At 40.3% G+C, this 17,553-nt stretch overlaps 1 protein-coding gene across 1 annotated transcript; it reads left to right on the forward strand.

Annotated features, from left to right (window-relative positions):
- The first annotated feature begins 15,918 nt into the window (after positions 1-15,918).
- On the forward strand, positions 15,919-17,347 carry LOC120274527 (probable LRR receptor-like serine/threonine-protein kinase At4g36180). Its single transcript, XM_039281073.1, has 2 exons — positions 15,919-16,255; positions 16,455-17,347. Exons 1-2 carry the CDS (start codon positions 15,919-15,921, stop codon positions 17,345-17,347), a joined length of 1,230 nt encoding a protein of 409 aa, XP_039137007.1.
- Positions 17,348-17,553: the final 206 nt, after the last annotated feature.

Below are 17,553 nucleotides of genomic sequence, written 5' to 3' on the forward strand. Positions count from 1 at the left end.
CTGGGGTAAAACCTACGTTGCTCTTATTCCCAAAATTGACCATCCTCAAAAAGTTTCTGATTTTCGTCCTATTTCTCTTTGCAATGTTTGTTATAAGATTATCACTAAAATTTTAGCTGAAAGGCTCAAAAAAGTTCTCCCTAAATTAATTGGCAATGAGCAGTCTGGCTTTCTTGCGGGTAGGTCTACCTTTGATAATATCCTAGCTGTTCAAGAGATGGCTCACTCTTTGGAAACTGAGAGATCTAACCCCCCTAGGATGTTAATCAAGGTAGATATTGAAAAAAAGCTTTTTGATCTTTGTTGAATGGAATTCTATCCTTGCAACCCTCAGTAGAATGTGCTTTCACGAGATTTGGATCCATTTGGATTGGGTCTTGTCTATCCTCGACCTCCTTCTCCTTCCTTATTAATGGCAAACCTAGTGGTTGGATCTCTAGTTCTAGAGGTGTGAGACAGGGAGACCCCATCTCACCTCTTCTATTCCTTCTGGTCACTCAAAATCTTTCTATGATCCTCAATCATGCTCTTCGCATAAACTTCCTCTCTGGTTTTGACCCCTCTCTACCTAAAAATGTTAATCACCTCATGTTTGCTGACGACTTAATCCTTATTTCCAAGGCTTCTAGAACCTCTGCCAGAAACATTCTTTTTTGCCTTAATCTCTATGGTTCTCTTACTGGGCAAAGGCCGAACCTCAACAAATCTGCAATTTACCTGCCTAGTTGATTCAGTAAGCATGTCTCACACTCTATAGCTGCCATTTTTAAACATTAAACTTGGGTCTTTCCCTTTCACTTATTTGGGAGCCCCGATTGCTCCTTCTCGTCTTTCGAGTGAATCATTTTTCGACATCTGGTCTTTAAAAGCCGCTTCTTCTATCAACAATTGGAACCACAATCATTTTATCCCAAGCCGGTCGTATCATCCTCCTCAATTCTAATATCTTTTTCCCTTCCCTATTTATTATCTTTCCTTATTCTATATTCTGACTCGATTCGGATTCTATCTCTAAGTTGGCTCGCAAATTTCTATGGGGTAGGCGGTAGCACGGATCTTGGGTTTCCATTCTATTGGTTGGCACTCCGTTACCCTTGATAAAGTGAGGGGGTTTAGGGCCTCCGTAATCTTAGAAAAGGTCGGACTTGCTCTTCTTGCCAAACACATTTTTTCTATTGCCAACAAGGACAACAAGGTCTGGGTTTCTATTTTTACTCATAAATATCAAAACTGGCACATTTGGAACAATGTTACATTACCTGGTGTTTCTAGTTTTTCACAAAGCTATCTCAAAAACTTTAAATATTCTTAAACCCAACTTTCAGCTTGCTGTTTGTAATCCTGACCTTACCAATGCTTGGGATGATCCACAGGTCTGGATCTCCCGCTTAGTCACTAAACCAACTTTCTTCAATATTCACTCCATTGATAATCTTTTTACATTAATTCTCTTGTTTCCAATGGCACTTTTAATCGTAGAGCTTGCATTGATTTCTTTGGGCCGAGTTTGACTTTCGTATTGTGCTTAATAATGTGGTTTTTGACACTACTGGGAAAAATGATTGGGTTTGGGGCCCTTGCTCCAACAATCCTTCTACTGCGGCTGCTGTTTATGACTTTCTTAATTCTGGAGACCCTCTTCATTGTGCTTGGCCTGGCTGGTCTCGCATCTAGTCTCTTAAGGTTGCCCCAAAAACAAAGGTGTTCCTCTGGAAACTGGCTCATGGAAAACTACCCACTGGGGATTATTTATACAACTTAAACATTGGCCCTGCAACTTTGTGTCACTTCTGTGGCATTCACTCTGAGAATGCAAATCATTTGATCTGGTTATGCCGTTATTCTGCCAGCTGTTGGACCACTATCCTCAGTTGGTTAGGTATCCATCACCTGTCTTCTTCGCAGCTTGCAAATGGCTCTTGGCTCACCTCTGACTTCCCTCTTCACATTAATGCTTTGTTTGCCAGAGCCATTATTGCAACCACTGCTTGGCAAATCTGGACTACCAGATGTTTCCTAGTCTTCCGCCATCAACTCCCAAATTTCAACCGAATCCCCCATTTGGCCTGGGCTAGAGTGCTTGACTACTTCAATGCTAATGCTTTGCTTGGCATGAAAACTTTCATTTCCTCTCGCAGGCCCAGTTATTCCATTATTGTCAACACTGATGCCGCTTGGGATGCTTTGTCAGGTATGGCTGGCTATGGATTTATCATTTATACTAATCAAATGTTTGTGCTGCTTGCAGGTGCTGCTGGTGACTCGCTCTGCTCATCTCCCCTTGAAGCCGAATTGCGAGCCATTCTTCGTGCTTTAGAACTTTGTTCTGCCAACAACTGGATTCCTACCACGCTCTTCTCTGATTGTTGTCGTGCCATCCAGCTTGTTAACAACTTCAACAACCTTACTGCTTGGAGACTCTCAGCCGTCATCAGAACTATCAATTGCTTTGCCAACTCCTTGAAAGACTTCTCCTTTGACTTCGTCCCTCGCAACCTCAACTTTGTTGCTGATCGGCTTGCCCACTTTGGCCTTGCAAATCCTCAAGTTCCTCTCTTTGCTCATGGTCGCGACCGGCCTCGTTGGCTCGAAGATTTATGCTCGGCTTCCCACCTTTCCTTCTAAGCTTGTTTTTGTTTTTCCTTAGCTACTTGTAGCTCTTCTTTGCCAAAAAAAACATTTGTGAGAGTTTCTTTCTTTGATCTCATGGCTTGTCTCTCATTGTTAGGTTTGTTTCTTGTCCTTGTTGTCTCAGCATTCCCTCCAGCTTGTTATGTCCACGGTATAACAAGCTGCATTGAAACTGAGAGGATAGCCCTTCTCAGCATCAAATCAGGCATTGATCAAAGCAACAACCAAAGCTTGTTCTCTTCTTGGACTGGCCAAGACTGTTGCAAATGGCAAGGCGTGAGTTGCGACCATGAATCCCGGCATGTTATCAAGCTTGATCTCCGACAGTACCTTTCTGAACCGTATCTTCTTTTATCCAAGCCGGCAAGTAAGTTGAATGTTTCTCTCGTTCAGCTTCACCATTTAAAGTACTTGGATTTGAGCATGAATAACTTCAATAACTCCCCCATCCCAGACTTCATTGGCTCTCTTGCCAACCTTGAGCACCTTGACCTCTCTAATACCGGATTCAGTAGAATCATTCCTCATACCTTTGGAAACCTTTCAAGCTTGCGTTACCTTGATCTTAATACATATTCTAATTCCATTATACAAGCTAGTGATCTCCACTGGCTCTCTAGAATGACGTCGTTGCATCACCTTGACTTGAGTGTAGTGGACCTTTCTAACATACCTGGTTGGCTTCATGAATTTAATTTGCTCCCTTCTCTTGTTGTCTTAAAACTTTCTGATGCTGGCCTCCAAGTCGATGTCTGGTGGTATTCATGATACTACTCCGCTTCATCATCTCAACCTCACTTCTCTTCGTGTGCTTGATCTTTCTCGGGAATTATGACCTGAACATCACTCTCCTTCATTGGTTGTTCAATCTCACCGGCCTTGTTAATCTTGATCTTTCTTCTTGTTTTTTTCTATGACAAGTTCCCGGACATCTTTGGTAACATGAGTAGCTTGAGAGTCTTGAGCTTGTCTACTAACTGCTTTTTGATGGAGTGCTTCCGCGGTCCTTGGGAAATCTTGGTAGCTTGGAGAGACTTGATTTGTCACAAAATGATTTTAATGGAAGCATTCCGGAATCTCTGAGCAATCTTACAAATTTAGTGTACTTTAACTTGTATGGAAACCAAGTTCAGGGATTGATGCCTGCAAACATTGGGAATCTAAGAAATCTGCAATTCTTGGATTTAATAGGTAATAAGATCAGTGGAGCTATTCCGGAATCCTTTGGCAATCTCACACTTTTGCAGCATTTTGATGGGTCTGGAGGTAACGGTCTCAGTGGTAAATTGCCTGAAACTATAGGGAATCTTGTTCACCTTCAGTTTCTAGATTTGTCTCACAATGCACTAAGTGGGAAGTTACCAGAGAGTATTGGAAATCTTACCCAATTGCAGCAGTTGAGAATGCCAGGCAATGGCATCATGGGGGGATTACCAGAATCTGCAGGAAAGCTCTCTAGCTTGTGGGAGCTTGATTTATCTGGGAACAACATCAATGGAACACTGCCAAAAGGCATGGGGAACTTATGCAACTTACAGTCCTTAATTTTGGATGATAATTTCATCAGTGGAGACATTCATGATCTTGTTGATGGATTTTTCTAAATGCAGGGGTGAACAAAGATGGTTCTCGCTTCAGAAAGTAGTGGGGGTCTACAAGAATTGAGTTTGAGAAACAACAGGTTGAATGGAGCAGTTCGGAGAAAATAGGCCAATTATCTAAACTGGGTAAATCGGATCTGCATCTTCAAATTCTTTGGTGGGTCTCTTAATCGAATCTCATTTTGCTAATCTAGCAAATTTAGATTTTTGTGGGGTTCTCCTACAACTTGTTACAACTCGAATGTAAGTGAGAATTGGAAGCCTCCTTTTAAGCTGCAGTACTATTAGAATGTGTTCTTGCAAACTAGGCCCTGCTTTTTTCCCATCCGCTTAAAACTCGGATAAAAATTAAATGACCTTTGCTTATCGGATCTTGGCATTTCAGGTAGTGTCCCTCGCTTGGTTTTGGGATCCGAGTTTTGTTACTCCATCATTACTCAATCTATCACACAATAGTTTAGAGGGGATGCTGCCAACTTTGAAAACTCATGGGTTCACTCTCCTTGATTTAAGTTCAAACAAATTTGAAGGCCTATTACCCGAGTTTGATCCCACTTTATTGCTTGTTATATATCTCAACAACAACTCATTCTCCGGGTCTATTCCTTCTTACTTTGTCTCTGCTACTCACATTCAAGTCTTCTCTTTATCTGATAATCATATCAATGGCAGCATTCCGTCATTCTTCTGTAACCTTACATACTTGACATTGCTTGATGTATCTAATAATGATATGTCGGAGGACTTCCCCACTCTGGGATCCAACATCGAACTTGGAAATTATTGATTTATCGGACAATAATTTCACTGGTAAAATTCCTGATGGCCTTGTGTCCTTCACTAATCTCCGATCCTTGCATTTGAGAAAGAATGGCTTTTCTGGAGATCTCCCCTTGTCCTTGAAAAAACCCAATAAGTTAGTCACACTGGACTTTGGTGAAAACAAACTATCGTGTAGCATACCAACATGGATTGGAGAAAACCTTTCCTCTTTAATTGTGCTTCGCTTGAGATCAAATTTATTCAAGGCATCATCCCGGAGCAAATAGCAAAGCTCTCCTCTCTTCGGATCCTCGGATCTTGCACATAACAACCTTTCAGGTTGCATTCCTCGCTCTTTTTGGAGATTTCAAAGCCATGGTAGTCACAACTACTCACAATGGATGGTGGTCTTTATTCTCCATTTTAAGTGATATCTATTATCCTTGTTCTATGTGCGGCCGTGTTCCATATAGCAATTTTTCATACTCGGACTCTCTCTTGATAACTACAAAAGGCCTCCAAATGGAATACACCAAGCTTCTATCATTAGTCACAAGCATCGACTTATCAAACAATAAGTCATCCCCTGTGAGTTGCTCGAAGAATTGACAAGACTACATGGGTTGCATTTCTTGAATCTTTCTTACAACCATTTTAATGGAAAGATACCGGAAAAGCATCGGTGACATGGAACAAACTGGAATCACTTGATCTATCGGACAACAATTTATTTGGTACCATTCCTTCAAGCATTTCTACTTTGAACTTCTTGAGCCATTTGAACATATCACACAACAATTTGTCAGGAAAAGTTCCATTAGGTGGCCAACTTCAAACTTTCGATCCATCGACCCTATAATTGGAATCATGATCTCTGTGGATTACCTCTTCAAAATTGTGCTAATGAAACACAGATTTCCCCAGGTGCAAACAAGGAAGAAGGAAAAGGAGATTGGTTAGAGATGTTATGGCTTTATATAGGTCTTGCCATGGGATTCATAATCGGCTTCCGGATGATCATCAAGATTATCAATGATCAAGCAAACCATAAGAATTGCTTATTTTCGATTTATTGACAAAGTATATGATTGTCTATATCTGAAGAACCTTATGTACTCTCGGAGACTCAAATCAACTTTCCCAAGGAGGAACGAAGCTCGTGCCCCTGAACTTTTTACTCTGAGAAAAAGAGTCTCAAAGAGCTTTTTATTGAAAAATAAAAGACGTACATGTAGAAAGAAAAACAAGGAAGACGATAGAAAAATAAAACAGGAGAAGCTACAAGTCGAGTTAGAATGAAAAGCCAAAGTCTACAAAAATCTTCATGATCCAACGCGGGAGATCCCGGCCAGTCAGAAAGAGGTTCAAAGTATGAAGATTAGACCCAGTTGCAGATAGAGCAAAGGCGGGGGCAATCCAACTACCGGGAATTTCGATTAGAGAAGGATTGCCCAAGGCAATAAGAAGATGATTAACATCATTGATAATGTGATTGAATCGCCAAGATGTGGGATTGTTGTTGGCCGACAGCAGACGCGGAAGCTCCTGATTGCAGTGACGAATGTATCGAAGGTCAAGATGCCTGTCAAGGGACGATCTGAGGGCAATGCCAAGTGCTTTAAGTTCAGATTCAAGAGCAGATTCAGCTTCAAATCGGCAGCTCCCTGCACAAGAGATAGAGTAAGTTTGAGTAGTGAGAAAGAAGCCGAGATGGCCAACCTTATTGGAGAGAGTCCAGTTTGATGCGAAGAACATAAGGTGACCATCCGAGCTCAAGAAATTGTTGATAATAAGACGTTGCCCAGTGAGGGAGGCATTATCACGCTTGAAGTCATTAACATGAGCTATAGCTTTACAGCCAAGATTAGTGAAATTAGGAGTAATATTCTGGAAGATAGCCTCACACCGAGACTTCCATAAGAACCAAATCATGGCTGCAATAATAGAAAGTGTATATGTAGAGAATCCATAATCCGTAATCCACAATCCAGAGGAAACTGGATCCGGAAAATAAATATGACAACCCAGTGTATGATTAACAAGATTCCAAACCGCCTGCACCTTACAACAGTCAATAAAGAGATGTTCAATGGATTCCAATTCAAGATTACAAAAGATGCAAAGAGATCGAGGACCAATATTAATGCTGTTGAGGTAATCCGTGGTCGAGACTCTACCATGAAGGAGTAACCAAACAAAATGTTTAACTCTCGGAGCAATATGGAGGGACCAGAGTTTCCTCCAACCATCCCAGACCGGGACAGTATTAGTGTCACAGTTAAAATATTGATAGATTTCAGAAGAGATTTTCAATTTCTTAGGATTGGGATGCCAAACCCACAAATTGTTGCTATCCCAATCAATATAGACATTATTCCGGACTAAGGAACACAAATGACCCCCAAAAGAGTGGCTAAGAAGATCTAAATCCCAGTGACCATCAACAAAACACACAGATAAATTATTATCAAGCAAATCAGTGAAGACATTCAAAAAAGTAGGCTTGTACGCTAATGGAATTTCAAAAAGCCATGGATCATGGAGAATGGAGGTTTTTAGAGGATTGACAGATTTAATCCAGAGATTGGGTTTCAAAAGAGATGCAGTTTTACAAATACCCCTGAAAATCCAAGAGCACTTAGGAGGAGTGGAATTGCTCCAAAAGTTCAAAGAATTATATTTGTGACGAACAATATCTACCCAAATAACATTATCAGCATTCAAATATTTGAATACATTTTTAGCCATCAGAGAATGTTTAGCAACAAGAAGGTTACGAAGGCCTAATCCCCCCTCAGTTTTGCTAATAGTGGTGTTTCTCCAGGCGACAGCATGGATGCCCTTTCCATTGCCGCCTTTGAACCAGAAGAAATCCCGAACCATTTTGGTAATTTCCTGAAGAACAGACTCAGGTAGCGGGTAAGCAGAAAGGTAGTAAGTTGGGATAGAAAGAAGGGAGGAGTTGATTAGAATTGTTTTAGCGGCTGGAGAGAGCTTGAGAGATTTCCATCTGTTGCATAAACTTCTGATTTTATCAATCATGGGGTTAAAGGAATGAATGCTTAGTTTTTTGGGAGAAACAAGAATGCCCAGATAGGTCAAGGGAAAAGAGGATTGAGAAAGGCCTAATATAGAGCAAATGCTATTGGCAACACGTTTGTTAAACCAAGATGGGAGAAAAATTTGAGATTTGGAAAGGTTGGCATTCTGCCCAGTCAATCTAGAGTAGATGGAAAGGCACAAATTTATATTCCGAGCCGTGGACCGGGTAGCGCGAGAGATCAGAATAAGATCATCAGCAAAAAGAAGATGATTAAAATTTAAGCGGATATTGGGATCAAAGCCAGGAATCATATTGGTGCTAAGGGCTCTGTTCATAATTGAAGAAAAGTTTTGGGCAACCAGAATGAAGAGATAAGAAGAGATGGGATCTCCCTGGCGTAGACCCCTATTGGAAGGAAACCAGGGGGAGGGAGAACCATTGATCAAGATTAAGAAAGAACTAGAAGAGAGGCACGAACTAATCCAGGAAATCCATTTAGCCGGGAAATTCATTTTGGTCAAGGTTGCAAGAATTGCACTCCAGCTTAACGTATCATATGCCTTTTCAATATCCAACTTAACTAACATCCTAGGGGGGAAGAGACGATCGTGTTCAAGAGAGTGAACAACTTCTTGAACAGCAATAACATTATCAAAAGCACCTCGATCTATAATAAACCCAGCTTGCTCTTGACCTACTAGGGTAGGGAGAACTGGCTTAAGTCTATTAGAGAGGAGTTTCGACAAGATTTTATAGCAAACATTGCAAAGAGATATGGGCCGAAAATCAGAAACCAACTTAGGATGAGTCTTCTTGGGAATGAGAGTAATATAAGTTCTGCCCTAGGACTTGGGAATATGAGAATGAAGAAGAAAGTAATTTATAGCGGAAACCAGGGAATCTCCAAGATCATGCCAAAAAAACCGAAAAAATTCAACATTAAACCCGTCAGGACCCGGAGACTTATCAACAGGGAGATCAAGAAGAGCCTGAAAAACTTCATCCTTAGAGGCTTCTCGGATGAGAGAAAGCCCGTCAGAATGAGAGATACTGGGAAGGTCATCAGGTAAAGCATGGATAAGATTATTTAAATCATTACTCCCCAAATCAGACCAAAGGGAAGAGTAAAAACTTATAAAAGCCTGCTCAATGCCAGAATAATCGTTAAAGATATTACCCGAAGAATCTGAAATTTGAGTAATATGATTTTGATGAGCACGGCAACGAGCAGAATTGTGCAAGAAGCTGGTATTCTTGTCTCCATCACTAATCCATTTGATCCGAGCTCGTTGCGCCCACTTGACAGATAATTGACGTTGAATAGCTGCAAGTTTGGCATAAAGAGCAGTCAAATTAGATTGGGAGACTAAAGAATCATCAGAGTTTTCAAGATCAAAAATATCGGATTCCGTTTGGGATAGAGCTCGTTCCAAAGAATTATGTCCGCGACGATTCCATTGGGAGAGTTTGAACCTGGTACAAGAGAGAAGATGCGAGAGAACATGAAGCGGATTACCATGGGAAGGGGATTGGAGAGCTTCCCGAACAATACTATGGCAGTCAATATAGTCCAACCAAAAATTCTCAAACTTAAAAAGAAAACGACGACGAATATTGGAGTCGGACACTGATAGAAGAAGGGGGGAGTGATCCGAAAAACTACGGGAAATGTGTTTTAGAGTAAAGTTGTTAAAACGAGAAATCCAATTCGAGTTGGCTATACAACGATCAAGGCGGGCCCATCTCCGGGCCAAACCGTTTTGGTTGTTACACTAGGTGAACTGGGCGCCAGAAAAATTTAAATCGAAGAGATTATTCGAATCAACAAAACTACGGAAAAAATGAGCTTTGCGAGAATAATGAGAGAAGCGACCCCCCTTATGTTCATTAGGAAAAAGAATAGAGTTGAAATCTCCAATGATCAGCCAAGGAAGGTTGATAAAAGAAATTTTAGAAAGTTCGTTCCAGATATTACACTGAGAAGTAAACCGACAAGAGTTATAAACCACTGAAATGATAACTTTGTTAAAGAAACTAGAGGAGATGACGATATGAAGGATACGACGAGAGAAGACGATTGGGGTAACCAACCCTAAACCCTTCTTCCAGCAGACCAGAATGCCACCTGAGAACCCATCAGCGAGAATGGCCGCCCAATCCCAGCTGCGAGTCAGGTTAGAACAAAACCTACTGATGCGATTGGAGTTAGCTCTCGTTTCAACCAAGCAGAAGATCGAAATATTTTCGTGACGAATGATACGAGAAATGCGAGCAAGAGTGTCTCGGGAGGAGAAACCCCTGCAGTTCCAACAACAGATTTGCTTAGTAATCATCATAACACAACGGAGATAAATATGAGGAAGAACTCCCTGAGGAAAAATGAACAGGAATGAGGCAAGCTAAGGGAGGACAGGATCTCCCTTCTCAACTCTTCCCTTTTTTTGGGTTTCCACAGCTAGAAGAGATCCCTTGCAAATTAGGGCTTCTCTTCGAGCTTCTTCTTGCATCTGATCTAAGGTCATCAAGTCATCCGTGTCATCCTCTTCTGACATCTGATCATCCGACTCCACCGAGTCACCTTCATCCTGATCGCTATCTTCCTCCATGGTTCCGTCTTCAAGAGCCTCCGAGACTTGAGCTACCAATATGGAGTGTTCCTGAGAGAGGGAAAGGGAATTGGAAGGATGGTCCCCTGTGATAGACTGCACAAGAACAGGAGGAGGGGAATGGGACCGTTGAATCAACGGTCCGATTCCACTAAGAGGAGGGTGGCGTGTAGGGGTGGAAGAGGGTTTATTCATGAATGGGACTGGAGAGAGGTCTGAGTGGGATGATTTATTGGGAAGAGAAGATTTAGGTTCCCGAAAAATATTGGAAGATTTCAGAGTGGATTCTCTAGTGACTGCTAGCGGACATAGGGGGCTACCAGGGGGGTCAGAGATAGTGTCAAGAAAAGGGCATTCGCACCGGGGACAAGTGCAAAGTGGGCGTGGGAAGCAGGAAGCCGCCCACTCACTCCCCACGCAAACCGCCCACGTGTCCTTTGAGCGTAAACGCCTCGACCGCCTCGACCGGGCGAGCGGCGGTGCCGATCCGGGAGCGAGTGGTGGCGGAACGAGCACCACCACCGCGAGGTCGGGAAAAAAACCACGCCCGCCGAAACGAGGGAGCCAAGGGCCAAAGTCCGTCTCGAGTCACCCAAGAAGGAACCCGACGACAAAGTAGGATCAGAGCCAACCGGGGGAGGAGTGTTATTGCATCCAACATCACCAGCCTCCAAAGGAGAATTCCTTGGCCTGACCTCCGTCCCTAACGAAGAGCTAGGGGGCTGAGAGACCTTGGATTTTCCGGTTGCTGGTGATCGGTTGCAATTATTCGAACCGTGTTCGATCACACCACAAGAATAGCAGAAAGTGGGTAAGCGTTCATATAGAACGACAACAAAAAAATCCGGTTGAAATCATCACCAAGCCGTAATCCCTTCGTCGAGAGGTTTGAAAGATCAACTTCAATGCAAACTCTTGCATATTTGGTGCGTGTTAGGGAGAGGGTTAGTTCGTCGATCTTTAACAGATTACCCAGATGACTGGTGATGGATTCAATTGTATCCCCACTCCAGAACTCGATAGGTAAATTGTGGAGTTGGACCCAGACAGCAGCAGAGGTAAGCTTTGTGAATGAGGGTTCAAAGAATGGACGCCAAGGAGTGAGTTAAAGGATAATGCCATTTATAGACCACGGCCCGTCAGCCAGGAGATGCTGGAGGACAGTTTGATCAGAACACCTAATGAGAAGAAAACCATTGGGGAGATCAAAAATCTGGATCTCTCCAAGGTTCTCCACTTCTTCAAGAGTATGGATTTAACTTGATCAAAGGATGGAGGTTTTCCAAAGAATTTGCCAAAGAGGGAGTGCTGAAATCGAAGCCGGACTCGGCTGAGAGTATCGTTATCAACCTTGATGAATTCCGTAGTAGAGGCTTTGAGTTTGTTGAGATATATTTTTATATTGTAGTATGGGCTGTATTTATGACATTCATTAATATAAAATTAATATGTTAGAACTGTTATCTTTTTATTAGTATGTCATTGCCCGCACCACAAAAACCATTTTGGGAGACCATAAGAGTCATATTCTAAGCTTTACAAAATGCTTTACTAGTTGTGATAGATAATTTCCGCAAAAATGATACAATGGTTAAGTTGTGCTTAGTTTAAGAGAAAAAGAGGCACAAGATTTTGACTGATATGTTGTCTTTAATTCATATGCCTATCTATCTTAATTTCTTAATTCAATTAAACAAGAAATCATTAGCCCTAATTTCCTTGAATACAAACACAGGCTAATGAAATGCTATCACCTTAATGTAAAATTTAGAAAGCATTGGTCCTATCATATCTACTAAAAATATATTTTAAGGAAGATTGTTTGTTCATGCATTTTATTAAAAATTGTGAATGGTTCTGTTGAAGTCATGAATTTGTTGTTCTCAATTTTCAGGTCAAAAGTAACAAGTATATTGATGCATGTGTGCTATATCCCAATTCCCTTTTTAGTGTTGAAATGCATGAAGCTAACACACGCTGTGATTTAAACTATTGACTTAATTTCTGCGAACTAAATTTTTGATATATAGCAGCAGGAGCAAAACAGAGGGCATGTACCAGAGGATTGTGGCACATAATCATCTCTGGACAAAATGAATTCTCAAATGAAAAAAGCAGAATATCAACACGCATCAATGTTTCTGACAGTGTTTGTCATTCATGATGAAATCTAAATGTGTGGAGAATGTTAACCTTCATCTATATATTTAATTTACACAAATTTTAACATAATCCGGATTTATGAGCTATTTTCATATCCAGGAGCTAGGCAACATTGAATGGAAATTTTTAGCCATTGTCATAAATTCAGCCATGAGTTTACATGGAGAACATCAATCACTTCTTTTCAAGCTTTAAAAGGGTTGTTTTATGTTAACTGCTAACCAGTATTCTGAAAAAATAAGGCATTAACAACAATTAACTTTGGTAGACACCTTTAGGTGAAGCCCACCATTTGTTTGCATAAATAATTCTTTTAGCAGAAATTTGTATGTACCTTTATAGAAGAATTGGTTTGTTATAACGTACTCTCAGAAAGTATTATTTAATTGTATGTCCCCATAAACTGTCAACCTTTGATGATTAACATTTAAAAGAAAACTTTAGAGGAAATAGTTGATCTTGTGATGTAGCCAAAATAAACAACATACAATCAAAACACCAGTTTAAGTATGAAGGTCATAAGATTTATAGTTTCAGCTTCTCGGACTGCTTGACTTTGTGTGAACCTTTTTAATTCTAAATGCAGAATTCAGGATCTACAAGAGCTGGTATATGCATCTAAGAAAAGTACACCACAATTTAACATTATAAGCAAACTAAATTTATCATGTGCTCAATGATATATTAGTATGCTTTCTATATAACCAAAACTGAAAATTAATCATTAAAGCGAAGAAATTACAGCAAAGCACCAAAAGCTAATGACAAGAAAAAAAAATTAATCATTAAAGTAATTGTAGCTACGACAAGAAATTGGTCTAGTCAAGTCAACTAATCAATTATTACACACCTTGCTGGTGAAGTCCAAAAAGATTAGTTCAAAGCTCACTTAGGGGGCGTTCATTTCAGGGAAAGTGGGGGGAAGTCAGGAAGTGGGGGAAGTGCCACTTCCCTGAAGTGGGGGGAAGTGATACACTTCCAGGATTTCTGATGTTCATTCGTCAGAAAGTGAGAATAAAATCGAAAGATTTAGGTGTTGGATGAAGGTCTATGAGTTAAAAAAGATTTTGGAAGTGAAAGGAAGTTAGCTTTTTTTATAGATTGTCTCACTTCCCCACTTCAAGAAAAAAATACCGAAGTGGGCTTAGTTCAAAATCCACTTCAGTCGGAAGTGGGGGAAGTGGCACTTCCCCCAGTTCAGCATAAATGAATACCAGAAGTGGTGGAAGTCAGACCACTTCCCCCCACTTCCCATCACTTTCCCTGAAATGAACGCCCCCTTAAAGTTTGGACTTTTTCAACAAAAAGATTTCTACACGTATATTTTCAAGAAGTTTGAAATTTATCCATGTGATTAGTGGTATTTTATATCTTTGATACTTTAAACGCATATTATTTAATTTCTTGAAATTGAAATAGTCTAAACCAGACTTGTTATGGTGGTGGTGGTTAAAGCAAATGGTACGCCTCGCAGCATGTCCACACGTTTTAGCTGACAAATTCACAGCTCACGGAAGTACTTGTCATGATATATCCCTGTTTAGTCAAGGAAAAGATCTCCCTTGGTAGGGGTGGACATGGGCCGGGCGACCCATGGGCTGGTCCCGAATCCAAGTCAAAAATACATGAGCCCTGGGTTTAGAAAGTTAGCTAGCAGGGTTAAGCTCAAATGTTTTTGGCAGATTAATTCATCTGGGTTTGGGTCGGATGAATTTTGACCCAGGCCCGAGCTCCGACCGAATAAATAAATAATATATATATCATATATTATTTATAATATATATAATTATATATATAATAGTAATAGGACTTTGAAAAAGAGTAAACATTTATAATACTTGTGTTGTATTTTTAAATGTTTGAAAAAATTTTAGGGATTGTAGTAGTAGTTTTATTTAGTTATTTCAATTATTTCATAAAAAAATTATTTATTTTTTGGGTCGGGTTGAGTATGCGCATGGTCAATAATAATCAAATGGGTTGGGTTTGGATCGAAAACACTTAGCTAAATATGGCACCCATAACCCGAATATAGGGTTGTATTTTTGAGTCTAGCCCTGCTACGCCCAATGCTCCATGTCCACCCCTGTCCCTTGGTAGGTGGTTGATGAAATGTGTCAAGCATAGTTGTTACTACTTCTCTTAAGCCCTTTATTGTTTAGCTTTATTTTTTAGATTCTCTTTATTCTTTTTTTTTTTTTTAATAGTGTGTTAAAGTCATCTTGTGTTTTAATTTTTCTTTCTTTCAATAAATTAGCTACTTGGTTGTTTTAATTCAAAAACAAAAAAACAAAAAAAGCAAAAAGGTTCCTCAGTCTATTAGCACCATACATGTCAGGAGACAACGGATTGACTCTTTGCATTGACACAAAGTAAGGGTGTGAAATACTTGAAAAACTTGTACAACCCTCTAGCTTATGGTTTACTCATATTTATAAAAAAAAATAACAATAAATGCAGTCAAAGACGGCCCCCTACAAGGTTAATCCACTCTAGCTAAAACCTTCAATTTATTAATTTAATATGCACTTATATCCAATCACAAATGCCCCACGAAATTTCATGGAAATTTAATAACTCCTACCAAAACTTCTAAAACATGTAAATTGAGTCAAGTCAACAAAACAACCTAATCTACCCCATAAAATAATGCATATATGAATTTATTTTATTAAATCCCTTACATATATATAGCATGCATTTCTTGCGTCCAATTCGCTTCTCCGAAGACATTTGTGTAAAATTCATCTCTTTGATCTCATGGCTTGTCTCTCATTGTTGTTAGTTCCGTTTCTTATCTTTGTTGTCTCAGTATTCCCTCCAGGTTGCTATGTCCATGGTATAAGCTGCATTGAAACTGAAAGAACAGCCCTTCTCAGCATCAAAGCTGGCATGTGGAACAACAACAACAACAACAACAACAACAACCAAAGCTTTCTCTCATCTTGGACTGGTCATGACTGTTGCCATTGGAGAGGGTGTCCTGCAACTATAGAAACCGGCCATGTCACCGAGCTTGATCTCCGATACCGTAACGATGATCTCATACCAGCAAAGTAAGTTGAACTCTTCTCTCATTCAACTTCACCATTTAAAGCACTTGGATTTGAGCATGAACAACTTCAGTGGCTCCCCCATCCCAGACTTCATTGGCTCTCTTACCAACCTTGAATACCTTAATCTCTCTAATGCCGGATTCAAAGGAATCATTCCTCATACCCTTGGAAACCTGTCACGCTTGTACTACTTTGACCTTAACTCCAAAGCATCCTCTATAGTCCCTTATGTTGATGACCTCCATTGGCTCTCTGGAATGACATCTTTGCATCACCTTGACTTGAGTGGAGTGGACCTATCTAACGTGCATGCTTGGCTTCATGATATTAATATGCTCCCTTCTCTACTTGTCTTGAAACTCTCTGATGCTCGACTCCAAGCTGATGCTGGTGGTATTCATGATACTACCCTGCTTCATCATCTCAATTTCACATCTCTTCGTGTGCTTGATCTTTCTCAGAATAATAACCAGAACATCACTCTGCTTCAATGGTTGTTCAATCTCACTAGCCTTGTCTCATCTTGATCTTTCTGAGTTGTTTTCTACATGGCAAGTTACCAGTCAACATTGGTAACTTGGGTAACTTGAAGTCTTGAGCTTGTCTTTTAACCTTTTTGAAGGAGTAATTCCAGAGTCCTTGGGAAATCTTGGTAGCTTGGAGAGACTTGATTTGTCACAAAATAATCTGAATGGTAGCATTCCGGAATCTCTTTGCAATCTTACAAATTTAGTTTACTTTGATTTGTATTATAATAAGATTGGAAAGTTGCCAAAGACCATTGGGAGGCTGCAGAAGTTGGAGGAGTTTCATTTGTCCATAAACAAAGTTCAAGGATTGATACCTGCAAGCATTGGGGATCTAAGAAACCTGCAATACTTGGATTTGTCAGATAATATGATCACTGGAGAGATTCCCGAATCCTTTGGTAATCTCACACTTCTGCAGCATTTTGATGGGGCAGGAAATAATTTCAGCGGCAAATTGCCTGAAACAATAGGGAATCTTATTCACCTGCAGATTCTAAATTTATCCGGAAATATGATGCAAGGAAAGTTACCAGAGAGTCTTGGAAATCTTAGCCAATTGCAGCAGTTTAGAATGGGGGGCAATGACATCACAGGAGGTATACCAGAATCTGTAGAAAACCTCTCTAGCTTGTTTGTGCTTGATTTATCCGAGAACAACATCAATGGAACATTGCCAAAAGGCATGAGGAATTTATGCAAGTTACAGATCTTAGATTTTACAAGGAATTTTATCAGTGGAGGCATTCATGATCTTGTTGATGGATTGTCTAAATGCAGGGAGAACAAGAATGGCTCACATTCAGAAAGTAGTGAGGGTATGAACACATTGTCTCTGGGAAACAACAAGCTGAATGGAACAATTCCAGAGAATATAGGCCAATTATCTAAACTGAGTTTCCTGGGTCTCCCTTCAAATTCGTTGACGGGTGTCTTAACTGAATCTCATTTTTGCTAATCTAGTAAACTTGCTATATTTGGATTTGTCCCTACAACTCGTTGCAATTGAATGTAAGTGAGAATTGGAAGCCTCCTTTTGATTGTTATAAAATCATAATGTGTTCTTGCAAAGTAGGCCCTGTTTTCCCCACTTGGGTTAAAACTCAGACAAAACTGTGGGAACTTTGCTTATCAGATGCTGGAATTTCAGGCAATATCCCCTGC

This window comes from Dioscorea cayenensis, chromosome 2, assembly GCF_009730915.1.
Source record: "Dioscorea cayenensis subsp. rotundata cultivar TDr96_F1 chromosome 2, TDr96_F1_v2_PseudoChromosome.rev07_lg8_w22 25.fasta, whole genome shotgun sequence".
In the NCBI taxonomy this organism is placed as follows: Eukaryota; Viridiplantae; Streptophyta; class Magnoliopsida; order Dioscoreales; family Dioscoreaceae; genus Dioscorea; species Dioscorea cayenensis.

What these genes read in the sequence shown, in the direction of transcription:
- LOC120274527 (XM_039281073.1), top strand. Translation starts at nt 15,919, where the DNA reads ATGAACAACTTCAGTGGCTCCCCCATCCCAGACTTCATTGGCTCTCTT. An exon ending in ACTCCAAGCTGATGCTGGTG is followed by an intron (nt 16,256 to 16,454) that starts GTATTCATGATA and finishes GGTAACTTGAAG; the next exon opens with TCTTGAGCTTGTCTTTTAAC.